Here is a 26,070-nt window from a genome sequence, read left to right on the forward strand (position 1 = left end):
TGCATAGTGTTCTTGTGTGATGAATACTCCATCTTCAAGTTGCTTCACTTCTACACCGAGGTAGTATGCCATCAGCCCAACGTCCGTCATCTCGAATTCGTCAGTCATGGCCTTCTTGAATTCCTCGAACATGCTTGGATTGTTTCCTGTGAAAATGAGATCATCCACATACAAGCACACATAGAGCGCATGTTCATGTGGGCATTTGGTGAAGCCGTTATCTTCAAGATACTTGTCGATCCTGCTATTCCATGCCCTTGGTGCTTGCTTTAGCCCGTACAAGGCTTTCTTCAACTTTAGAACTTTATCTTCTTGGCCATTCACCACGTAGCCATCAGGTTGCTTGATGTAGACTTCTTTATTAAGGAATCCATTCAAGAAAGCCGACTTTACATCCATTTGATAGATCTTCCATCTATTTTGGGCTGCAAGAGAGAGTATTAGTCTAATAGTTTCTAGGCGAGCAACGGGAGCAAATACCTCATCATAGTCGATTCCGGCTCTTTGGCTATATCCTTTTGCGACGAGTCTTGCTTTATATCTTTCAACTTCACCATTGGAATTCTTCTTAATTTTATACACCCACTTAACTCCAATGGCCTTATGACCCTTTGGTAGTATCACCAACTCCCACGTATCATTCTTCTCTATAGCCTTAATCTCTTCATCCATGGCGACTCACCAATTTTCACTTTCTGCAGCTTCTTCATAGTTGACTGGTTCACAATCAGCAAATAAGCAGAATAAGGTAAGATCTTCTAACCTTTCAGTGTCTTCATACACTTCAGCCAAATTTCGTGCGCGTTGTGTGTCTCTTTCGTTCAAGAAAGATGGCGGCGAGCCTCCAACGGATGTAGCAGGAGATGCAGGTGGAGTTGTTTGTTCTTGTTGCTCCTTTCTTATTTGCTCGTCTATTCTTGGATCTCCAAATGGAGGTATGGAAGTGGTGTCATTGTCCGAGCCGAAATCCCATACTCCTTCTTCATCGAACTCCACATCTCGGCTAATCATTGTTTTCTGCGAAGTTGGATCATTTAGCTTATATCCTTTAGTGATAGAGTCGTACCCGATGAAGATGAATGTCTTGCTTTTGTCATCGAGTTTACTCCTTGTTTGATCTGGTACATGTGCATAGGCTTTGCTCTCGAACACTCTCAAGTGTGCGATCCCTGGTTTTCTTCCGCTCCAAGCTTCTTGAGGAGTCATTCCCCACACACTTCTGGTTGGAGACCGATTAGACAGGTATACAGCGCACGCCACTGCTTCTGCCCATAGCTCATTGGGCAAATTCTTCGTCTTTAGCATACTCCGAGTCATCTCAACGATAGTCCTGTTCTTTCGTTCGGCCACTCCATTCTGCTGGGGGGATCTTGGAACCGTTAATTGCCGCCGAATTCCTCTTTCTTTACAAAATTCTTGAAACTCCCCGGATGTGAATTCTCCACCTCGATCGGTCCTCAATGCTTTGATCTCTAGACCGCTTTCCTTTTCTACGGCAGCCTTGAACCTCTTGAAAGCATCAAATGCTTCGCTTCAAGAAATATACCCACGTCTTTCTTGAAAAATCATCGATAAATAGTAGGAAATAATTATTTTTACCGAGGGAGCTTGGCTTGATTGGTCCACACACGTCTACATGTATTAACTCCAATGGTTTCTGAGCTCTCGAACTTGACTCATTTGGAAATGGCTTTCTGAAGTGCTTCCCAAGTAAGCATCCTTCACAGAGTTGATCGGGATGCTTGATGGGCGGTAATCCTCGTACCATTTCTTTATTTGATAGCAATTTTAAGCTACCAAAATTCAGGTGCCCAAATCGAAGGTGCCACAACCAAGACTTATCTTTGTAGCATATTTGAAGACACTTCACCACATCATTTTGCACATTTAATAAAAACATTCTATTCTTGGACATTGGCACTTGGGCGATCAAATTATTTTTGCCATCTCTTATTGAAAGGCTATAATCCTTCATATGAATATTATAACCTTTCTCTAAGAGTTGTCCAAGACTCAAAATATTATTTTTCATATTGGGCACGTAATATACGTTAGAAATAAAATCACGAGCTCCATGCTTCAGACGAATTAGTATTTTGCCTTTCCCTTTAACTGGAATTTTAGATTCATCACCAAAGGAGACGTTACCACTTACTGATTCATCAAGCTCCACGAACATGCTTCTGTTCCCGCACATATGATTGCTCGCTCCTGTGTCGAGGTACCACGTATCATCTTTTCTCCCAGCTTCTCCTTTATAAGCTAAAAGGACACAACCATTTTCTTCATTCGTATTCTCCATGTAATTAGCCTTCTCTTCAACTTTTGATTTTGCATCTCTGCACTCGGAAGCATAGTGCCCATATCTATGACAATTGTAACACTTTATTGAAGATTTATCGTACCTCGACTGTGGGGAACTCCTTCCTCGTCCCTTATTTGGGAACTCCTTTCTTTCTTCATTGTTCGAAAAATATCCTCGTCCACGTCCACGAGCATATCCTCGGCCACGACCGCGCTCTTGTCTTTGTCCGCGGCCTCTTCCTTGTCGACCACCACCACTGCCCGAACTTTCTTCTTTCTCCTTTGGGCTCACTTGCAACTTTAAAAGTTGCTCCACAATTTCCTGTTTCTTCTTTTGTTTCTCCTCATATGCTTGTAGCGATCCCAATAAGTGATCGATACTCATTTCCTCTAAATCTTTTGTTTCTTCAATTGTAACTACTATATGCTCAAGATTAGGAGTTAGAGAACGCAATATTTTTTCCATAATTCTAACATCCTCCAATTTTTCACCATTTCTTTTCATTTGATTTGACACCGCCAAGACTCTTGAAAAGTAATCCGAAATTGATTCGAACTCTTTTATATTCAAAGATTCAAATTCTCCTCTTAAAGTTTGGAGACGCACCTTCTTTACTCGATCCGCTCCAATACACGAGATTTGGAGCTTCTTCCACGCTTCTTTGGCGGTGCTTGCACTCGAGATCTTCTCGAAATCGTCGTCCCCTATAGCTTGGTAGATGAGATAGAGAGCCTTCTTATCTCTCTTTCTCGCATCTCGCAATCTATCCCTTTGTTGTTGGGATAGAGCGGTCTCATCTTGTGGCTCCTCATAGCCACTCTCCACGATCTCCCAAATGTCATGGGCTCCCAATAACGCTTTCATCTTAATACTCCAATTATCGAAATTGCTCTTATTGAGCATGGGGACTTGAAACGATGACAAATTAGCCATGCTATAGGTAGGAACTTATGGCTCTGGTACCACTTTGTTGAAATATAGGAAATATATTGGAGGAGTATTTTAGTTTGGATGAAATATTTGAGGGGACAATGGGTGAAATATTTGGGAAGTGATTTAGGAGATGTTGATGTGGGGAAAACTAAGACACTCTTTATTTCTCAAATTCTCTCAACTTCTCAACTTATCTAAAATGTTACAACTCACTCCTATTTATAGGAGTCCTCTTCATATTCTAGAATCTACATAATAATTTTATATTCTAAATATCTAGATTTTTATCTATAAAAATCTAGATATTTCTTACATAATATCTAAAATCTAGATTATTCGCCTAAAATATCTAGATATTTCTACTAAAATATCTAGATATTTTCTCAAGCTTATTTCTAGACAATTCTACAATATCTAGATATTTCCATTACAAAATCAAGTTTAATAATATTTCAACAGATACTGTGTTGAAAAGTTTAGAGTTTGTACAATATATGAGTTTGCATTTTATCATTACCCTGATCATATAGTATTCATAAGGAACGGATGAAATGTGAATTATTGAAAATATTATTTTATAGAGTATAATAATCCGAATTCAGTTGGCAAAAATATTATTTTATAGAGTACAATAATCCGAATTCAGTTGGCAAAGTGCAAATCCGTTTTAACCTACATTGCAGGATGAATGTAAATAATGTATTAGTCAATAAATTTTTAAGTTTTTGTCAAATTCTGGTTTTATATACTAGTTGTAAAATCTGCTTGTATATTACAGAATCAATTTGTTTTGGCAGCTAATAATACTGTGAGTGCTTATAACTTGATGATTATTTTATCGAATATATGACTTGATGATTATTTTCGTGACATTATCAGATCTTAACCAAACAACACCTAGACGGCGAAACAACATCATAATATACTAAATTAAATATTTGGCTGCCTACAATATGATGTAACGATCAATAGTGCCACATAATTGAGTCATTAAGTGCCAAAATTTAAATTAATTGCAAAATCAGAATCCATCAATAATTTAATTACGAAATCAGAATCAATCAACAGTTAAGTAATTTACATGCACATATTTTAAGCAGATATGTAAAGTTCCAAAAGAAAAGGTTAAACCATCAAATTGGTTAGTCTCTTCATAATAATAATAATAATAATAAAGTTAAGTAACAACGAGCACACCCACACCACTCACCCAATAAATTATACTACTACTACTACTACTACTTAATGAAAAATCAAAAATGAATTGGACTATATATAATGAATAAACAGGGTGGTAAAAATATTGGAAATTATGTAGAAACATGATGTCTTTAAAACGTGATCCAAATGGGAGTTTGGGCTAGAATAATTAAATACTGAGCTCCAAGTTCTGAGAATTAAAAACGCAAAACCCATGTTTAGCTGCATTCATGTGGAGGCAAGGCATGTGGCATTTATGAGAAAATTGATCCACATTTAATTATAACTTATCACTTATAATTTAAACTAACAGATATCCATCTACAAGTCTCTTATCAAGTATATGAAATACTCTTGCCATTTGACAATATGTCCCACTTTGACGCCTATACAAATTTTATGAATATAAAAGAATATAGGCGTAAAAAGTTAATGAAATATTATATTAATTTTACTTTTATGTATTAATTTTATGATGAAAAATAGTAAAAAAATAAACGGGACATGCGATGACGGAACATACCAAAAAAATCCTATCTAGTTATTCCATCAGATAACATTTAAAATTATTCCATTCGGCTTTCCAGAAAGAGAAAGAGTAGATAATTATGTAAATTTGGATAGCTTTTTCTAGAAGTGGACACTGCCATCTTGATGTCCATATATATGTGCTCCTCAAATTAATATAAATGTCTACTCTTATCACTTGTCACAATAATTTTGGAAGAAGATTTAAAGATTAGGTGTAATGTAGAGTTAGGTTGATATATATTTCGTTTTTTATACTACTTGTGAAATGCAATATAGGTTTATATATTAAACTTTTGTGTATTTTTATTTGGTACTTGAATTGTGTTCTATGTAGATGATTATCAATGACATATTATTACTATTGGTTTGGGTCGGTTAGGTTGAGATTTTTTAGCTTAATTGAGAATTGAGATGCATTTTCAGTCATTCATCCACATTTTTGAAATATCAACTACAAGTAGATTATGTCAACTAGGGGTATTATCGTCAATAGCCTGCACATCAAATGTCAATAGCTTATAGAAAAATGTTAACAGCTTGTCAATAGCTTATATATTAAAATGTCAACATACTAGTATGTAATATATATCAAATGTCAATCAGGTCAACAACTTGTATTAAAATGTCAACGACATGTATAAAGTGTCAACAACTCAAAAACAATTCTTGCAATTAAAAACTAACAACTATTTTATCTTAATTTTTTTATTTGACACAAGTTCTGGCATCATGATCATACAACACATGTCAATAGCCTGTATATCAAATGTCAACAACTTATAGTAAAATCTCAACAGCTTGTATATCAAATGTCAATAGCTTGTCAACAACTTGTATATAGTGTCAACAACTCAAAAACAATTCTTGTAATTAAAAAATAACAACTATTTTACAGCTCTGCACATCATCATCATCGTCATCAGTAGAATCCACACTCTTTTCCTCAACGATCTCGCCCTCTCCACAATCATCATCATCATCTTTTCCAACGTCCTCCAAAAAGGGGCGCCCCGAGACTAGCGACGAAGCCTTTTGAATCAATTTATCAAACACCTGGAGAATCCGATCGAGCTCCACCACCTCCGCCGCCTCCTTGCTCTGCTCTCTCTCACGCTAGCGACGATGAGACTTCTGCTCTCTCCACACTGTTGCTCTCTTCGACGAGGCTGCTGTCCAACTCTCCACATCGATGCTCTCTCCTTCGGTGGAACGAAGAACCAGTCGGTTAGGACCGATCGGTTCCTTGAGGAACCGAACCGACTAAAAGTTCGGTTACGGTTCTCGTATTTGGAAAAAAAGGGAGTCAGTTAACCGAACCGACCGTTTCTCCACCCCTATCAACGATTGACGTTGTGTTGACATCAAAATTTTGAAGTTTTACATTGTGTTGACAATGTGTTGAGGAGTTATGAGTTTGTACAATATATAAAATTTGCATTTTATCACTACCCTATTATGCTAAATACCTAAAAATCTTTATTAGGCACCATAAGCATAATCTTCGTTTATCCATCATAGCATTATTACTTTATTTTATTTATACATTTAATTTGGTCTAATATCTTAAAAATGTTTACTGGCATCACAATTTACAAATTACACAAAAATAAAAGTTCGATTTATTCACGTCTCTCATCATTGTTTTTTCTCTCACTTTGTTGTAGTGTTACTTTCTAGTATGATAGCATATGGAGTAATTATTAGAATAGTTGAGCATAAACAAACGTTTCATTGCAACTTGCAAGAGATCCCACGAGTTATGTTGTTTTGTGGAAGAAATCACAAAGTTCGTTTTCACTCCATTCTCTCTCGTCTTTTTCTTGCCATAGCTACATCTATCTACCTTGTCATTTTCCGACCTGTTCAGTTCCAGACAAACACTACTACTACACATTTAATCACATCCTCAATTTACACACTAAATGACAAATGCATCATGGATTCGAATCTCATGAAGGGCAAGACTTCAAATTTCTTTCATGCAATCAATTCCACGACGAAATCAGTAACTTTACACTCTCAATGGAGTGGATCTCGCGTTCTCACGAAAAAATGTAGTTTTCACAAGAAAATAGCGAGTGGTGATTCTTTATTCAAATAAATCATTGTATGTTATCCACAGATCAAGTGACAACGAAGGATCAGTATCTGTGGCTTCTCATCAGCATCTCCATCAGTTTCTCTCAATTCAGACAGCGTCAAGATAAGTGCAAAATTGGCCAAATCTCTATCTCTGCACTATGCAACAAACTCGTAAAATACGAAGTTAATCATAGCATGTGCAATGTTGTCTGTGAAATTAAGTAAACATCACAGAGCAGTTTGCATCACTCTGATCCTTTCTATATTCCACATCTCTACTACTGTCGATTTGCCAGCTTGCAGAGATGATGCATTTCCCTTTTCGCGACATGTCAACTCCGTATTCATGTAATCTAGCAAACAAATCAAAGGCTACCAGTATCTACTTTGGTTCTATCCTTCATCAAGAAAGCTGTTGGATGTCAGCATCCCAACATTAAGATGACAAATCGGTTCGCTTCCAAGCAAAGTGGCTTATTTTCATACCAATAACTTATTCGTAGCTGATAAATAAAATCCAATAAACTTATTCCTTGCTGATTAATAAAATCCAATTACATCTGTCAAAACACAAGTTTAGATGAAAAATGTTTGGGATTCACAAGTCCGGCCGGCATGCAATTACAGAAAAATAATAGGTGGGAGTGTTTTACAGGCAGCACATGCATCTAAGGGAAGAAAAGAATAGGGCAACATACTAGTATATAATACAAGGATAGAATGTCTTTATTATAGCCAATAAAACAGCACAATTGATCGCAAAAGGGACAGTGACACTTCAGCATCTCACCTTAAATAAGATTAATGGTGAATGAGACATAAGGATGAGCATCTGCTTCGCCTGCACCAAGGCCAACCACTCCTCCCTCGTCCTCAGTTTTCCAGAACGTGCTACAGTAACACAGAAGATAATGATGAAACAGAAGAATTCTTCAGTTGAGTAGTTTAATGATATCTGAGCTCAAAAGGAATTGTTTGGTTTTGTTAAACAGAAACAATGCATCTGCTTCGGATGCATTGGTGACAATCCACAAATTCATGAGGCGACAGAGCATAAATCTACTCTGGAAAATAATCATCCTAGAAAACTAGACAGCTTCAGCAAAATCTAGTTGGAGTTACGGTCCAACATGGTCACAGGCTTTGGGTTTTTTGTCCAAAAAAATAGTCCATAGAAGTTTCATGAGAAGTAGGAAGAACTAAAAAGTAAATCAAAAGTGTATTACCTGTTTGAATTGCTACACATTCCCTCAAGAATGGAGCGAACTTTCTTCTCACTTTTTACTGGAGGTGACAGTACAACAGACTGAGAAGAAAAGGCGAAAAAGAGATGGTTAGAACAAGGTCCCTACATAGCCATTTGACAAAAAAAGCAACAGAAATGAGAGGCAGTATAACTACCAGAAAAGATGGTGGCAGGCCATATCGGAGAATGCTTTCACTAAATACTCTTACTGCACAGAAGTGCATCCAGGAACTAAAAACCTGCAATAGAATGAAGCATGTGAAAATTATAATGGATCAAAGTTAACTTAAGTTGCAATATAAGAAACCATATCTAATAATGCAGACAATTTTCTATTGTTTCCATCTAAGTCATTGAAACTTGGAGAACATAATTCACATATCGCCACACATATACATCTGAGGAAACTAATTTCAGAAAATTAAAGAAGGGGGAATAAGGACCTCTCCATAGCTAGTATAGCACCATTGCAAAAGGGAGCTTCTCATTGTCTCCTGGTCTTGCATCAGTTTTTCAAGCTCCTGCTTCCGACTGTCTTGGGTCTCGGGATTATATTCAAAATCACGAACCTATATCAATTATTAGTGAATGACAAAAGAACATATTAGTGGCGTGTCTTATAAAAGATACAACTCTGGAAAACTACTAATTTTAACATAAACTTGTACAATAGTTGCAAGGTATACTATAAAACAATTAGGGAAGATCAATCAAATAGTAAAAGAAATGAGGTTTACCGTTACTTACCTGAAAATTTCTTTCACGTGCCTTCGTTTTAAAATTATCAACATCACGACTGAATAATGTCACAGTGTAAAGAGCATATTCATTATCCTCATGTAGCTTCTTCGAAGATCTGGGCACCTAATCAAAAAGTTTGATCAAGAAATAGTATTTTCCAAATCAGAACTGAATGTATATATTTAAGGCAACTAAGATAAGCTGTTAAATGCAAACAAGCGCATTTTATGTTTGAACAGATGCTTCTTTATTCCACTGCACTTAGTCTATACAATCAGTAATGAAAAAAAAGGTCAGATAGGCATTCTATCTACTGCAGTCTAGATGAATAATGAGAAAATCTCCCATCTAGTAACTAGAGTGATTACCACATATGATGTAAGAGACTCGTAGCTTGACAACCAGTCTTTCTGAGAATACTTTGAAACAACTGCAAGAAGGGTAGTCAAGTGTTCCGAACTAACAACATCTTCTGGTTTTACTAAATTTGAGAGATCGCGAACAGCTAAGCTGCATTCAGGAATCATTTGAGACAGTGAGTTAGAATACACTCATACTTGAATAAAGTAATGCTTTAGAATGCTATTATCACCAAGAAACTTTAACATGTTCCCACAAACTGCATGCAAGCAACTGTGTGTGTGTGCTGGCATGATTGTTCTTGTGCGTAAGAGAGACAGAGAAGACCATTCTCGTTGCTAGCAAATTGCTAACACATGAACACCAATCCTCCAACCACAAAGTTCCATCTTTAACAATATTATCTAATGATAATTCTGGAAGCAGTATTTTTCTTCAAAAAATCTAGACTGAGTCTTCAAAGGTAGAAAAATCTAAAATACCTAGTGTATTGTTCCATGATTTCCATCTGATAAGCATTGAGGGTATTTCCCAAAAAAGTATAAGGGAAACCTCACTGATAGACTTCTAGATTTCAAAACATTTCAAGACTCGAGTGATTTGTTAAAGATAGAAGGTATTCAGAAGAACACCTACCAGAAGTCAATTATGAAGACTGAATTACTAGCATGTAGATAATACATAGAATATAAAATAACTGAATTCATTTTGCCCCTTTTTGAGAATTGTAATTGGATGTGGATTTATTTCGGAATATAAAGGATTTATACCAAAGAACTACAGCCATAGCTTGTGAAGCCACTACAGCTCAAAGAAGATATTGCATATTCTGTATAAGTTATATTATAGACTTATAGTCCTCAACCAGGTGCATTTCATAAATGGTTCTTCAATACACCAAAGGAACTTTATTCCCACTTTTTACAGATATAATCCTTTTGTTAGTGAGACACCAAGCCATTCACACCTAACAGTCACCAAATTCAGCAAGAAGGCATTTGTATCCAAATTCCAAAAGCAGTACCAACTACCAGGACAGTCATTCACTGGGAAAATAAAACCTGATAGAGTTCATAGCAAATGGACTTGCAAGAACTATCCCACAACCTGTGTCGGCATGAATTAAATTAAGCTCAAGTGATTATGTTTGTCATTAACGAAAAGCAAGGAGTATCTGTACTCACAACATTCGATCAAGACACCAGCAGAAGTCGAATTCATTCTAAACAAGTTAAATGGTAGGCAAACAACAGCTTTATGGCATTACCTTAATCTCACAGAAAAAATTTTAAATTCATTCACTAATAAGTTATTTCATTCTTAAAGTTACCACAAGCCCCCAGATATATAAAGCTTAAATTGCTCATATACCTTCCAGCCTGCTTTCTGTTAATTGCATTCAGTTGGCTGCGTACATTGCTATATTCAGCGACACGGACCTGTAAAGGAAATCAACCATCATGCTAATGTCTCCAAGCCCAGATACTTAAGACATTCAAGACCATATGTAGATATATATTGTTTTCATAAGAAGAGACAAAAAATGATGGTTGAGCACAATAGTCGATTAGTAATGCACTCAAAGGATTAACTTTGCCATCAAATCTAGACAGAACATCTATTTGAAAGATCTTTATTTTACATGACATGTCAAATCCATAACAAAAACATTATTTAGACTTATTGACCATACTGTCCTTTACCAGGCAGCTGACATAATCCTACAGGGACTGGCATGTACATCAGCATTGGAATACTATGATCCACAATTACTTGCGAAATTATAGCAAAAAAAAGTTTGTTTTTATTGTATCATACTAATATTTTATTAAATTATCTATTTGAAATTTTACTAAGTATATGTATAAAAAGTTACTCCCTCGTCCCCCATTATGTGTCCCAGTTTTCCATTTTGGTTCGTCCCTTATTAATTGTCCCACTTCACTTTTACTACTTTTGGTAATGGATACCACATTCCACTAACTCAATTTCACTCGCATTTTATTATAAAACTAGTACTAATATATAAAAGTAGGACCCACATACCACTAACTTTTTCAACCCACTTTCTTTTATATTTCTTAAACCCTATGCCGGGTCAAAGTGGGACACATAATGGGGGACAGAGGGAGTACTATTAAGAAGTGAACACTTTTGGCAGTTTAAGTTACTGTAACTCTGTAAGCATGCAAGACGAGTATAGATCAGAAAAAGCTGCAACATGACCAATAATATCAGTTCTAATGATATTTCTCTAAAGCTGCTTAGAATCTTTCCTGTGCCAAAAAAACACTAGGGTCACAGGGAGTTTAGCTAGATAGAATTTATCATTAAACTGAAGAGGATTCTCCAAAGGATTCTAAATAGTTATGGTAACAACGGATTATGATTGGCCAGCATTAATATAGGTTTCTGGGGCCAACATAAGTTACACAACTAAAGAAGCATATGGGAGATAACTATCCACTAGAGAGTAACCAAGCAACTTTGGTTGTTTGAGCGCAATCAGCAACTCAGAGATTGGATAGATGACACGATTAATCTCTCAAACATTTATGGTGCCTCCGTACCGCAAAAGCTTCCTTTGCTAGTCTAATTTGTTTGACAAAATCCATATTGAAACAAAATATTAAAAGGATTCTAGTATATAAAGTTATAAACAAGCTGGCATTGAGTGAGCGTACCTTGAGATCATCCTCAATCTTGGCAATTTGTACATGAATTCCGTCCACAATCTCCTTGAGCGGCGACATTGTTGGATACTTTGCCTCATCCCACACGAATCTAAAGAAATCATAAACCTTTAACCAAATCCAGACGCTAACAAACATCAATTCATAAACAAAGACTCGATAATAAGCATCTAATTTTGCCTGGTAAGATAAGAGTCCACGGGAACCCCGTCCACAGTAAGCGAGCTACTAACAACACCGGACACCCTCTCCAACTCCTCAATCTGACGCCGGATTTTGTGCGACACTCCTTCGATAAAGTTGCTTGCCTGCCAAAACAATAAATCACACTCCAATTAAAGATCAGGAGAACAATTTCAACAAAATCAGCTAAGGTTGGTGAAGAACTCGCCTTCGATAGGTCGTCGCTGAGAGACAAGAGCAAATCCAGAGTGCCTACTCGCAGATTCGGAATGTTGAACTGTGGAATTCAAACAAAAACAACACAATTGGCGAATCAGGATTGACAAAAAAAATTGAGAGCAAGAGATCTGCGACGAATAAGAAAATACTCTGTAGAGAGAGGTGTCGAAGGCTTGTTTGGAGATGGATTCCTGAAGACGAGTCCATACGGAGGAGGCGGAGCCGCCTTGGCCGACGGGGAGAGACGCTACCCAGTAACGAGTCGCCATTGCCGCCGATTACAGATTGATCGAGCGATTCGATTAAGCTTCTGATTCCTCTTCGTGATCTTTCCTCCTTTCCTACGTGTCACATTTGCTATTATTGTCGATTTTATAATGTCTCCACATTTACTATTCAAATCTTAATCCACGATCATGATAATCATCAAATTTATGATTACAAAATTAATGCATAATACGCGATTTTAACATAAATACCTATAATTTGATCTATTGTTAAAAGAATGTACCAGTGTACAACGATGCAACTATATGATTCAAAGTTAATTATCAAATACTATTACTCCCTCCGCCCCCAAAGAATATGCACTTTGAGTTCGACACGCGTTTCAGTGTAAAATTATCTCTCTAAAAAATATGCACTTTGAGTTCGACACAGCTTTTAATGTAAAATTAATAAAGTAAAAGAGAAGTAGATAAAAAAAGTAATTAAAATATTATTAGTGTGGAATGAGTCTCATCTCATTAAAGATAAAAAAAAGTTTCTAGAATTGAAAAGTGCATAATAAGACGGACTAAAAAGGAAAAAGTGCATATTCTTATGGGACAGATGGAGTATAATACAAACAACCTTCGATAAAACATTTTTCTTTCAACCACTAAATTGTCGAGCCTTGAAGGTTCGACTCATCTCAACAGAAATGTTGTAAGAAAAATAAATTTTAATGCACTAGATAGATAAAATATACACTCTTCCTCCAATGTCAGTTGAAACATTATTCTTATGATATTTAAGAAATTATTAAGAAATAGAAAGAGAGTTTAACAAAGAAGAGAATAGTAGTATATAAAATATATACTCTCTTCATCCTAAGTCAATTGAAAGTTGAAACATTCTTTTTATGATGTTTAAGAAATAGAAAGAAAGTTTAACTAAGAAGAGAATAATATTATTTGTACAAAAATGAAGTATCTTGGGATAGCTGAAAATGAATTTAATTCTCGGATACGATGAAGGAGCATTATCTTTTAGAATAAAATGAAATATCTTGGGATAGCTGAAAGTTTAATCTTTTTATATATATACGGCATTACAGTGTTTTTTTTGCTTACGTATAATCCTATCATTCAAAAATCAAGATTTATATTAAAAAAATCGTTCTCTAAATCACAATTTTTAGTTGACTATAAATTTCAAAAGTGGCATATTAAACAATAACTTTTGTATATTTCACAATTGTCTCATACTATTCCTAATCACTTTAGTTGACTTCTATATAAATTTGGTATAGTTTTTCATTATGATAAAAAAAAATCAAAATAACAAAAGGCACAAAAGTTGTGATAAATTTAATCTAAATTTTGCAAAAGTTAAAAATTTAGTTCACTATTTTAAAAAAATAATGGCCAAAAAGTTATAATATTAATGATAACTTTCCTATTATATTAATGGCAATAGATATATACTTTTGTTTGCCCCTAAATCAACGTATAATGAATGTAACTCTTATCCTTTTCCAAAACCAGACATGAATATAATTTAAATAATTTGACTTGTTTGCCTAAATATTCAATGAATTCAACTTTTTTTCCTTTTCCTAGATTCACTTGTTTGCCTAAATTAATATACTTTGTACTATAACTTCTTTTCCTTTTCCTAAACCATACATGAATATAATTTAAATAAGTTGACTTGATGATTTTAGCAAAAATAGAAGTACATGATATTTTGAATTCTCCTAATTAATACTGTTTCATAAACATTCCACAATTTATTATTTCTCTAAAAATATCCCCTATATTAAATATAATTATAAATAGAGTTCACACTCATTCCACATTCATCATACACACTGAACTCTCTCTCTCATTCATTCCACCATCTCAATTGATCCACGATTCTTACTCTTTCTTTGTTGCTGAAACCCACTAAATTGTTCAATTTTCTCCACACAGAAAAGCAGCTGCTGCGTAGCGGAGAGCAATGCAGCTCAACGGCGACGAGGCGCCGCAGGAGAACGGCAAGCGGATGCGCCGCCCAAGCGTGAGATTGCACCAGCCCTACTACGAAAACCCCGCCCCCCGCAAGATACAGCAGCAGTGGAAGCCCGGGAAGGGCGCGCCCACACCCAGAAAGCCTCGAACCGCCAAAACCGCGAATTCCAAATTCACCAAGAGCGCCGCCGCCGATGAGCGTGGCAAGGGCGAAGGAGTGGGGAAATCTGATTTGGAAGAAGATGTGGCGATTGGGAGCTGGAGGAGTTTCAGTGCCGCTAATCGGGATAGGGATTTCCAGAGAAAGAGGGTTAGGTCATCCAATTTGAAGAGTGGGGTTATGGAGAAATCTCGGAGGATTGGGGACCAGGAAATTGGGGATCTTGGATTGCCTAGTGATGCTGAGAGTGGGGAACACGATCAAAATCAACACATAGTAGGCGAGGGAGAGGGGGAATTAGGTGGTAATCAGATTAGTGGCGATTTAGTAGTCGAGGATTCTGATCCGTCTAGCCCTAATCATTCGTTTGATGACGATGATAACGAGAATCGTAAATTGAGTGGAGATCATGACAATGTAGGTGGAAAGCAGAGGGGATTGAGGGATGGTCGACATTCCCATGAAATGGGAGAGGATGGGGATAGTAGTGGTGTGAGGATGTGGCTTAATGATTTGGGGTTAGGGAAGTATGTGACACTGTTTGAGGTTCATGGGGTGGACGATGAGGTGCTGCCTTTGCTGACACTTGAAGATCTTAAGGATATGGGGATTAATGAGGTTGGGATACGAAGGAAACTGTATTCGTCTATCCAGAAACTCGATAGATCATTCCCGTGAGCTTTGTTGATGGAAAGACTTGTTTGGAGGAGTTTTTGGATGCTCATTTTGCTGAAAATCGTAGTGCATATACGAACTCGGTCTATATGTGTAGTTTAGGATATGTTGATTAGTTTTCTTGCTGCTTTTAGTTTGGTAAACTTGTACTCTTTGCATAGATGGTCTGTCAGCTTGCTGATTGATCATAACCTACTAGATGTACACTTTTGCTCTGATTGTGGCAGTTACTATCGGTATGATGCAGCTGTGGTTACAGTGTGAATAACAACTTTTGGATCTCTTTTTGAAATGACATGAGTTCGGTGTCACTGAGAATGCTTGGTGTTTGTTGTTATTCTATGTCTTATTAGTTTTTGAATATGGCTTCTTTTATGTTGGTCTAGTTGGTATACTTTGTGCCCGGCCTTGTGAAAATTCTATCTGCCTCGTTATCCTTTTCATTATAATCTAGGTGAACTCTATGCCATTTGTCTGAGGTTGTAGGAATTGGCTATTAGGAAATTCATGAGGCCTGAGGGTATAAAACATAGGGGTGAAGTGATAGCTAGTGATGAAAAGCATTAAGCATAGACCAAGGTGCCATTGTGATCATTTTCAAGATTGGTTCTTTCTATAGCCTTATTACAAAGGTGAACCTGGTGACCACCTTTATTTATCTGTAGGATGCACAGAATTCTTGAAGAATCGATCTTTTTTCTGATTCCCATCGTAGTTTTTTTATGTCCTCTTGTTGATTGCTTTGGGTTCCTTCCTCAGTTGAACATTTATGTTTTACGTTCTATCTTCTGATGGAACGATTTGCCCTGATCTGCTGCTGCTAATTTAACTGTGGGAATCATCTTAGTTTTAGGATTGAGTACGTTGAATTTAAAATAGTTATGCAGGTGATCTAGTCTTCTATCATAAGTATCAGTATAACTTTTATACTTGTCTGGCTCTAAATGCCAGAATGGACGTGCGATGACTGAAGTTTTTGTTGTTGGGACTGTTCTTTCGACAATTTAGATGTGAATTTGGCATGATAGATTAGGAAGCATAATGTGATGCAGTGATGCTACTATATATTAGCCCCTACGTCTTCTTGTTGTTCAAATCGGAACTCTCACTTCTCAGTTTAGATCCTTTTATGGCATTTCGTTTTGTTCATGTGTTTCGATTACTAGATTTTTGGGGCCTATGAAATATGAGGTTATGTTCTATTGAGCCATTGGCTTTTTCATCAAATGTGCATATGAATTGTTCGAAATGGACAGCAAAACTAAATATTAACACAAAGTAGCAAACTGTGTATGAGACTTTGGACAAAAAAAGCAGTCCCAGATCAAACACAATTAGGAGATGAATACCAAAGTTGAAAACATTTACAATTGCAAGAAGATATTAATCCCAGAATTGGGGGTGAATATCACAACAAACAACTAAAGTTATGCAACTTACTACGCCACTTGCATAAATTACAATACCACTTTCATAAAAGCAGCGGCAACGATATTCCTATATAACCATTCTAAATTGGCTGAGAAACTGTCGCAACAATTATGTTTCTTCAATCTACCTTCTTAACCTGTCCTACCTCCACTTGTTGCTTATTCGGCTCGGCGGGAAAGTATTTTACACCCACCATATCCCCTACTGTGCCGATAACCTGCCAGTCTCATGCAGTTAGATATTGATCCCCCAACATTCCCCTTACAAACAAATCATGCAATGCCAATGAGAGCACTTGCAAACGACAGTAAGACTAACCTCTAAAGCTTTGAGAAGGTCTTCTCTTGAATGAGAAGCGGAAATGCAAATGCGAGCACGGGCCAGCAGTAATGGGGTGGCTGGGAAAGCAACCGTCACCACAGCAACCTATAATTCCATGATCGAATTAGGTTGTGCTAATGATGAGAAACATGGAAGAAACAGCATATGAGAAGAAAACAATGCTTACATTCCGTTTGAGGCACTCTCGTGAAAAGGCGGGAATTTTTGCCGGATTGTAGAGCATTATAGGCATTACAGGGGAATCATTATCACCTAGAACCTCAAACCCCATTTTCTGCAATTCAGACCTGAAAAAGTTGCTGTTCTCACGAATCCTAGCTAGTTTCTGAGCCCCTGTTTTGACAAAATGCCCGAAGTTGTAAAACTATTGGAAGAGACATGAAGCTGAAAAGTTGAGTCGCAACGAGGGACAGAAAAGTCTGACCTCTGCTAGAACCATCTTCTCCAAGAACAACCTTGATGGAAGAAATAATTTGCTGAGCAGCCGGTGCTGATATTGACGTGGCATAAAGATGAGTAGGGCATGTGTATTTCAGGTATTGAATAAGTTCCTGGGGGAAGAAAATGTCAGCATGCACCATTGCAAGATAAAGAAATTAACAGACATCTCCATGTCAGCATGACATGTAAAATAAAGTAAAGAAACCATCCTTACGAACATCACCCTTGGCAAACAAATGCATTATTCATGCCAATCAATTGATACTACTTACGAGATGGCATGCCATTCTTGGAGCTAATTTTGCTCACTAGCATAGTTAGATGTCGAAAAAGAGGGCATAGAGCCCTAAAGCTTTGCCATATTTTTAGTTGTTCTAACACAATATTTAAAATCTTGACAGAGTACTTATGGGATGCACCTTGGATCCTGCAATATAACCACCACTAGATCCAAATGATTTAGTGAAAGTTCCCATCATTATGTCCACATCAGCAGTATCAACTCCTAGGAGTTCACAAACACCTCTTCCACTTTTCCCAACAGCCCCAATGCTGTGAGCTTCATCAAGATAAACAAATGCCTGTTCAAAAGGAAAAAATGGGAACAGGTAACAAGGATCAAATTGGATCTCATGAAAGAGCCAGAACACGTGGGGAAAATAACAAAAATAAAAGTACCAAAAATTAATATTTAGAGGGCTTGAAAAGCAGATCCCAGAGTTTCGTTTTGAAATAATTACACCACATAGGCATGTATATTTAGTCATATACACTCTTTATAAAGAGAAGCTAGACATAGAGAGACTGAAAATTCATCTGAAGATTCTGAACCGATTAATGCACAAACTTTATAAAAGAAAAGAGTGGAGAATGCTAGCAATCAGCAAATATGGAGGTAGCAATATCTTGTACTGATATATACCTTGTATTTCTTGCAGATGGAAACAATTTCAGGGAGCTTGCAAAGTTCACCTTCCATACTGTAGATTCCCTCCACCACAACAATTATCTTTTTCCAGGGCCTGTGTGTTCTAGGTTGACCATCTGCAATTTGCTCCCTCAGAACACTCTCCAAATGGGATGGTGCTGCAAAGGATATCCAGAGAATCAAATGATGGCATAAAGATATTATTGTTCTTATTATTGTTATTCTTATTATTATTAATATTATTATTAATTATCTAAACATTAGAACATACTGTTATGCTGGAAAACTCGAACAGTAGCCCCAGATCCACGGGCACCATTGACTATTGAGTTATGGTTCAGAGAGTCACTAATGATCAGGCCACCCTGAAAAATTCCCAAAGTGAGGACTATACAAAATAACAAAATATTTCAAAGTCGAGTTAGCCAACTAATTCTCTGTACCTTTCCAATTAGCACGGGAAGAATGGCCGAATTTGTTACATAACCCATCCCAAATACAATAGCAGCTGGCTTTCCCACAAAATTGGCAACACACTCCTCCATTTCAGCATGCAATATTGTTGTGCCTGATCAAAGCGTTTTATTCATCAAAATACACATAAGCAGATACATGCTTCAGTGTGGCAACGGGCAATATAATGAGGAAACACATTTACCTCCATCAACACGAGTACTACAGGTGCTTGGGGTATATTTCTTCAGGCACTCAATTACACGAGGTGTGCAGTATTCATCTGCTGCAGCAAATCCTAGATAGTTATAAGATCCCAAGTTCAGACACCTATTTACTTTTGTTGTTCGCCTACAGAAAAAATACCAATTGAGTAAGGGTTGAATTCAAAGTGAGTTCCATGCTGAAGGACCATGGTCCTGAATTCATATGGAAGCTAGAATTTTCCATTCTACCTGAATATATGGTGATTGGTCTCTTATAGTGCTAAAGTATATAATCAAAATAGAATTTATAACTAAGTGATTAGGGACTTTGGTTGTGATTAGTGAGATAAAATAAAATTAGGAGGTAGATTCTTACTTTAGTGTTTTGTTGTTATCATTGGAGACACGCTCCACCACATCAAACCAAGCATCCGGAGGGCTTGATATTGGTCTGTTGAAGCAATCCTGAAAATCACATATGATTTACAAAGCAAGTTCATTCCTCTGACAATGTAGAGAGACTACTATAGAATCCAACATAGTGAAATCACGGCCATCCAACCACTATTTACGATTAACGGAATCCAATCTAGCTCGTCTGTTTAAGATTCATGACCAATTGTGTTTACACTGATTACATTATACTACTATCATAGACGAAATGACATCATTACCTCTTTCCTTACTATCAATTCAACTTATTCCCAAATTCAACCTATTCAACTTTAGCAGAAACAAGTCATTCCCAAATTCAATACGAAGTTCACTAAGCATACGAAAATGACACCAATTGACATAAAATACAAGGAAAATGCAATCAGTTCATAAATCATAATAAATCACAAAATACTTAAAACATTGACGACGAAGCCAACAAAAGTAAGGAGGAAATGCGGATGCAAAACACGAACCTGAATTCTCAAATACAGGCGGCGAATGTAGAAATCTTCAAGCCCCAAACAGATCGGCGCATAGCCCTTCCATAGCACAAAAACGCATTGATAATCAGATTCAGCGCCTACAGGAGAAACAAATCGAAGAAAAATGCGTATCGTCCAGCTCGTACCTGAAGGGTGCTAGCAGACCACCAATCGACAGACTTGCGGAAAAAATCACGCAGCTGGCCGAAGGCGAAGAGTAGGCCGTAGCTGAAGTAGGTGGTTAAGGCGGTGAGATAGGGGATGATCATCTTGATCTAATTCGAACAGAGGAGATCCCAATGGTGAGAGAGAGAATGGTGGAAGGAAGCAGATTGAGTTTGACTCGCTCCCCTCTCTCTTCCTCACTTTTTTTTCACTTTTTTTTTCTTCGTCTCTAAATTGCGAAATAAAGTGAGACCATCCGCAATGCGTCTCGCCCCCGTCTCGGTCTCGTCTCAGAGAGACGAGACGGCAGTGAGACACCGATGCAGCCCTCCGTCTCGTCCCTGTCTCGTCCCGGAGGGTGGGTTCACGAGAAAGCTCGCCACGCACCAGCGCTACGTGGCGCGCTGGCGCTAGGCGTGGCGCCCACTCGCCGGCCCGCTAGTGGGCATCGTCATGCTGAAGCAATAAATCATTTTTTTAAAATTCGATTTTAATAAAAATTAAAAACGGTAATATTACTATTTTTTATTTTTTTATTTTTTTTCTTTTTTATTATATAAATACTCTTCTTTCATTCTCATTATACACACAAACACACATCTATTATTCTCAATTCATCTCTCTTTTCTCTCCAATTTTCATCTCACCTCTCCAATTTTCATCTCAAAATGTCCGGCAACGGAAATTCTGACGGCTCCGGCGGCTATGACTTGAACACGTTTGGCGACTGGGGACATGTACAATGTCTTGGGTGCTTCCGGTTCCGGTTGGTACGCCGGTGCGTACCAACCACCCTATTTTGACGGGGATGCATACTCTCGTCCCCCCCTCCCCGAGGTATGGTCAATCGCAGGGATTATCCCAAATTAGGGAGGATTTTCCGGCTGAACCCACTCCGGAAGGAGGACGAGGCGGTGGAAGCTCCGCGGAGGAGGAGGAGGATGTAGGACGTCATCCATACAGCCGCAAAGACACGATGACTCTGTTCAACGCTTGGGTCAGCGTCCGATCCCATCGTCGGGAATCAACAAACCCGCAAGTATTTTTGGAAAAAGGTCACCGACGCCTATAACGAGAACAAGCCAAAGGGCTCACGCCGCCGCACCATGAAGATGCTCCGCAGACATTTTGATCGAGTCGACAGAGATGTCAAAAAATTTTGCGGGATCTACAAGAATAAAGCGGCGAATTACCAAAGCGAAGCCAGTGGAGCCGACATTCTGAGAGCGGCTTTGCGAGTCTTTTTTTATGACAACATCAAAGAATTCAAATATGTCGATGTTTGGGAGGCGGTCAAAGACGTTGAAAGGTGGGTTGGCGGTGTCCAGTCCAGCACGGGCTCGAGCTCGAAACGCACGAAGCACACGACGGATGGTCAATACTCGTCTAGTGAGGGCGGGTCAGGCAACGCCTCACAAGAGGTTGAGGGCACGACCACCGATGCAGGGGGCTCCTCCAGTGAGCGCCTTCGGCCGCAAGGGACCAAGGCGGCGAAGGCGGCTAGAGGGAGGAGGGGCTGAGGCGAATCATGAAAATAAGCTGCGAAAGCTATGAAAAAGAGGAGAGTAGACATGCTAGAAATGTATTTGGAGAAAGTTTTCAATTCTGCATTTTTCATTGATTGTAAACTTACAGCAATACCCTACCTATTACATATACTCCATATTGGAATGATCTAGAATCTCTCCTTAATCTCCATAGTACAAGACTAATCATACTTTATCAACATTAATCAAAACTAACTCTGCAAACTCTCTATTTTCTTCATTCCATTGAGCAACACGTCTCTCCAAGTACGTTCGTGGTCCCGACATCTTAGCTGTGAGCATGGGTACAGTCACGAGCTGAGTTCGTGAGGTGTTGACTCGTGCGATGACAGCTTATTGGGAGCTGTCGCTTGTTTTTCCTCGTGTACGAACATCTCCACTTTTTTCAAGCAACAAGACTTTGTTGATCAAGCAATTTCCTTCAACACGCTTGATCAAGTCATCGCGCTTGATTACCGGCTTGATCAAGTCATCGCGCTTGATTACCGATGACTTGATCAAGTCATCGTGCTTGATCAAGTCATCGGCTTGGTTGATCAAGCCAATCCTAACTTGATCATTTCTGCAACCACTTCTAACAAATCAAGCCATGCGGGCGCGGTCTCGGGCTCGAACACCCTATTGTTCATGTACTTGACCGCCACGATGGCTGACACTTCCCGCATGACTCCTCCCCAATATCAAGCTCATCTTGCCGGAATTGAGTATATGACAAGACAAATTAGTATTCCACCTACAGGTGGCTTGAGTGCACCGCCACCGCCTTCGGGGGATGATTCGCCGGCGGAGTAGTTTTTATAATTTATATAAAATTGTTTTTTAAATTATGTATTTTAATTTTTTTTCCACTTTTTTATTTTTTAGCATTTTAAATTGTAATTTTATTTTATTTAATGAAGTGTGTTTTTATTAATTGAATTTATTCGAAATAAAAATAAAAAATGAAATTGAATAAATAGTTAAGGGATGAGATGGTTAAGAGATGGTTAAGAGATGCAGGGTTGCAGGTGTTGTTTCTTAGTTAAGAGATGAGATGAAAAGTACAGTGGGGCCCATGAATAGTGAAGAGATGAGACGGATAAGAGACAGCGTTGCGGGATGGCCTGAAGCTTTTTATTCGTAAATGTTTAATTTTATTCTTCCACTACTTTTGCTTTCATTTTTATGAAAAATTTTAATTTTTTGGAATTAAATTTATTGGTTTCTCAGTATTTGCCATTTGGGATTTACATAATTCGTATTTCTTTTAAATATGGGATCAAAACATGCAATTTTTTCATTTTAGAGGATTTTTTCTTTTTTTCTCTTTTTTCTTTCTGTCAAAATATATAAATTGACCAAACTATCTCTTATCTTATCTTCTCTTATTCCTTCGCAAGACAGATCGAAAGGACCAATCCAATTACCAGCGAGTTACACACAAGGACACATATCAAACACAAATAGCATAAATGCATTTGACACTGTTAGTTCAGAGGGGTGGCGGGGAGAGATTGTGAACTTGCTAGTAATTGGATCGATTCTCCCGGTCTATAAACATATAAAATATTCACATCACCTATAAATTGTGATTCATTAATCATTAATTGCAGTTGATTGTCCCCACTACCTGCCATGTGAGGGTTGAAAAACTCTATTTAAGTTGGCAATGAAGTTGCTTCAACCCACAATGCAACAATTTTACCCCAACTACATCTAGGTTGGAGTTCACTTCGTAATTCATCACTAAGATGGATACTACATCACCTGCCTTTCAACAACCTTCTTCGTTGACGTCATGACATCTCTCCTAAATCCGCCATTGCTAACAGGATAAGAAAGAAGACGGCCAAGCATGATAAAAGAGAGGGAGTTTGGATAGCCACAGGATGATGCCTAAAAATCATATTAGTTTCATACAAATTATGAAACCTATAAAGAATATAGGCAAGTCATCCTTGGCTACCAAACTTCACTCTACTATTTCATGCAACACCGCTCTTCCCTGTTCTATTCACCTTGGTCTGATGATGAATTTCATTGCAAACCAACAAGTATTTATAGAAGGTAATCCTTGGACATGATTTCAATCGGATTTTCATCTTTTCGAGGGAATAGAATCTTGCAGCATCAGAGAGGGACCAATGGACCATACCCTTTTTTCCATCAACTTTGATTTGCATTCAATTCTTGTAATAATGCATAAATACTAGTAATGAAATAAATCGAGGGGAAATTCGAAATCATGCTCTTGACATTCCAAAACGATTTGGCTTTGACGATTCTTTAGTGGGAGTGGGACATATTCAATAAAAATGAAATACAATTTTATAGCTTATAATATAATCAATATTAATTGTATCTTAAATTTTATCACAATTTAAAATCTCGAGTTTAATCATCAAATAAGTCATTAATGATTAATAGTTAATGACAATATGTCACATACAAAAATAAAAACAACAAATATTAAAGACACTTAATATATGCGCACGTGTGTCTCGATCAATCCATGCCATTGAGTTTGAGGCATTGAATTATAGCAATGAATTATTAGGTCAAAACACCCCATTACTCCAATATTAATTTTTGTGGGCTCTAAATGAAATTTGTGTTTGTGTAAGGATTATAAAATTCCTAAACGTTGAGTTTTATGACAGAGGAATATTATTTTCTTATTGATACATATTTTGTATTACTCAGTTGTCGACTCCAGACTATAGTACTAAATCGGAGTTCAAATGCGACATTTCAATTCAAAATCTTATATATAATCTCGGTTATAAAGTGTAAATAATATTTTAAAATTAGACATTTCTTGACAAATTATTCCATGTCATATATTGTCGACACATATGTGAATTTCAACGTGCAACATCATTATATGGGCGATGGAGTACTTTATTCAGTCACAAACATAGGAATGTGATAGCAAATATCGATACACATTTGTTCCACTTATTTTAATTATTTGAGACTAATTAATAACTATAGCATGAAACTACATAGCCCAATCTTGATTAAATCATAAACCACAAATATTCTCATCCTTACAACGAATTGATAAAGATATTCCCACTGTGAGGGGACCTCTACCATTTCCACATCAATTTCATTCATTTCAAGAAAAATAATTGTTAATTAGGACACTCTAATTATAATATAATCCGATGCATATTTTCAGTCAAGAACAAAACTCACTTAACATAAAATCATAAATGGGCTCACTTAATTTGGGAATTGGCATTATGAATTTGAATTATACTAATTACTGTCCTTATTAGACAAGACACACAAATTCACTATTAAATTATTAATTACTGACTTAGGTATATGATGTTTCCGCGAATTTCTGATGTTTGTAAATGCTGGAAAATACAGATCACGACACAAAGAATTTACGTGGTTCGATTTACTGAAGTAAATCTACGTCCACGGGAAGAAAAGAGGGCAGAGTTGTATTGCTTGATCTGTTTTTTACAGCTTACAATACAGACTTGCTATTTTATATTTGATCTCTAGAGAGCGAGAGAGTCTAACCCTATCTATCTGATCTAGGTTCTATTTATACCTTGAACCAAGATCGTGGCATGCAGCTATTTACTAGGTAGTGGATGTCGTGGAGATCGTGGCGATCTTGCATGGGTCCACTATCCTGCATGAGTTAAAGACTGCTTGACACCACTAAATAGATCGTGGGTGTAGTGGAGGTGGAAATCCTGCATGAGTCCACTGTCTCCTAGTTCGGTCGAATACTGAGACCGAACTGCTGAATTATTGCCGAGCAGCTTTTGCCGATCTGAGAGTAGAGCTTGATGCCGACCTGAGAGCAGAGTTTGATTGGTTGGCTTTTACCGAGCTGTAGGCTGGGGCCGAACTCTTTGGTTGTGCCGAACTGAACTCTTTAGTCATACCGGACTAATACTCTTTAGTCATGCCGAACTGATACTCTTTCTTGGGCTTTAGGCTGATGGGCTTTACTGCTGTTGGGCTTGTTTAGTACGTACTCCATCACTACCCCCCCCGAAAAGCGAAGTGAAATACTTCGGCATTCTGGATAAAGGTACGGGGTAAGTTGATGTTTGTCCTCGGTCTTATGAAGTGAACTCTTCTT

The 26,070-nt window shown here is 37.5% G+C and overlaps 4 protein-coding genes across 6 annotated transcripts; 1 reads left to right on the plus strand and 3 right to left on the minus strand.

Moving 5' to 3' along the window:
• Positions 1 to 2,088: 2,088 nt before the first annotated feature.
• LOC121760837 lies at positions 2,089 to 3,238 on the minus strand. The gene is made up of 2 exons (XM_042156440.1): positions 2,156 to 3,238; positions 2,089 to 2,112 (listed from the first exon to the last, which is right to left on the minus strand). The coding sequence occupies exons 1-2, from the start codon at positions 3,236 to 3,238 to the stop codon at positions 2,089 to 2,091; spliced, it is 1,107 nt and encodes a 368-aa protein (XP_042012374.1).
• A 3,672-nt stretch (positions 3,239 to 6,910) lies between these two features.
• On the minus strand, positions 6,911 to 12,870 carry LOC121761095 (V-type proton ATPase subunit C-like). Of its 3 annotated transcripts, none has more exons than XM_042156689.1 (12): positions 12,643 to 12,870; positions 12,483 to 12,551; positions 12,272 to 12,399; positions 12,083 to 12,182; positions 10,770 to 10,837; positions 9,407 to 9,548; positions 9,045 to 9,161; positions 8,741 to 8,866; positions 8,453 to 8,536; positions 8,278 to 8,357; positions 7,842 to 7,942; positions 6,911 to 7,207 (listed from the first exon to the last, which is right to left on the minus strand). In XM_042156689.1, exons 1-11 carry the CDS (start codon positions 12,760 to 12,762, stop codon positions 7,843 to 7,845), a joined length of 1,134 nt encoding a protein of 377 aa, XP_042012623.1. In that variant the 5' UTR covers positions 12,763 to 12,870; the 3' UTR covers positions 6,911 to 7,207; position 7,842. The 3 variants fall into 3 exon arrangements, with proteins under 3 accessions (XP_042012623.1, XP_042012622.1, XP_042012621.1); XM_042156688.1 differs by having other exon boundaries at positions 6,911 to 7,202; positions 12,643 to 12,869; XM_042156687.1 differs by lacking the exon at positions 6,911 to 7,207 and having other exon boundaries at positions 7,563 to 7,942; positions 12,643 to 12,869.
• Positions 12,871 to 14,698: 1,828 nt separating this feature from the next.
• Positions 14,699 to 15,547, plus strand: LOC121760839. Its single transcript, XM_042156441.1, has one exon. The coding sequence runs from the start codon at positions 14,699 to 14,701 to the stop codon at positions 15,545 to 15,547; it is 849 nt and encodes a 282-aa protein (XP_042012375.1).
• Positions 15,548 to 16,866: 1,319 nt separating this feature from the next.
• On the minus strand, positions 16,867 to 20,631 carry LOC121762552 (long chain base biosynthesis protein 2a-like). Its single transcript, XM_042158453.1, has 12 exons — positions 20,412 to 20,631; positions 20,257 to 20,322; positions 19,722 to 19,810; positions 19,345 to 19,490; positions 19,130 to 19,254; positions 18,958 to 19,051; positions 18,681 to 18,844; positions 18,178 to 18,339; positions 17,742 to 17,868; positions 17,484 to 17,650; positions 17,294 to 17,401; positions 16,867 to 17,192 (listed from the first exon to the last, which is right to left on the minus strand). The coding sequence occupies exons 1-12, from the start codon at positions 20,532 to 20,534 to the stop codon at positions 17,094 to 17,096; spliced, it is 1,470 nt and encodes a 489-aa protein (XP_042014387.1). The 5' UTR covers positions 20,535 to 20,631; the 3' UTR covers positions 16,867 to 17,093.
• Positions 20,632 to 26,070: the final 5,439 nt, after the last annotated feature.

This window comes from Salvia splendens, chromosome 13 (assembly GCF_004379255.2).
Source record: "Salvia splendens isolate huo1 chromosome 13, SspV2, whole genome shotgun sequence".
Lineage (NCBI taxonomy): Eukaryota > Viridiplantae > Streptophyta > Magnoliopsida > Lamiales > Lamiaceae > Salvia > Salvia splendens.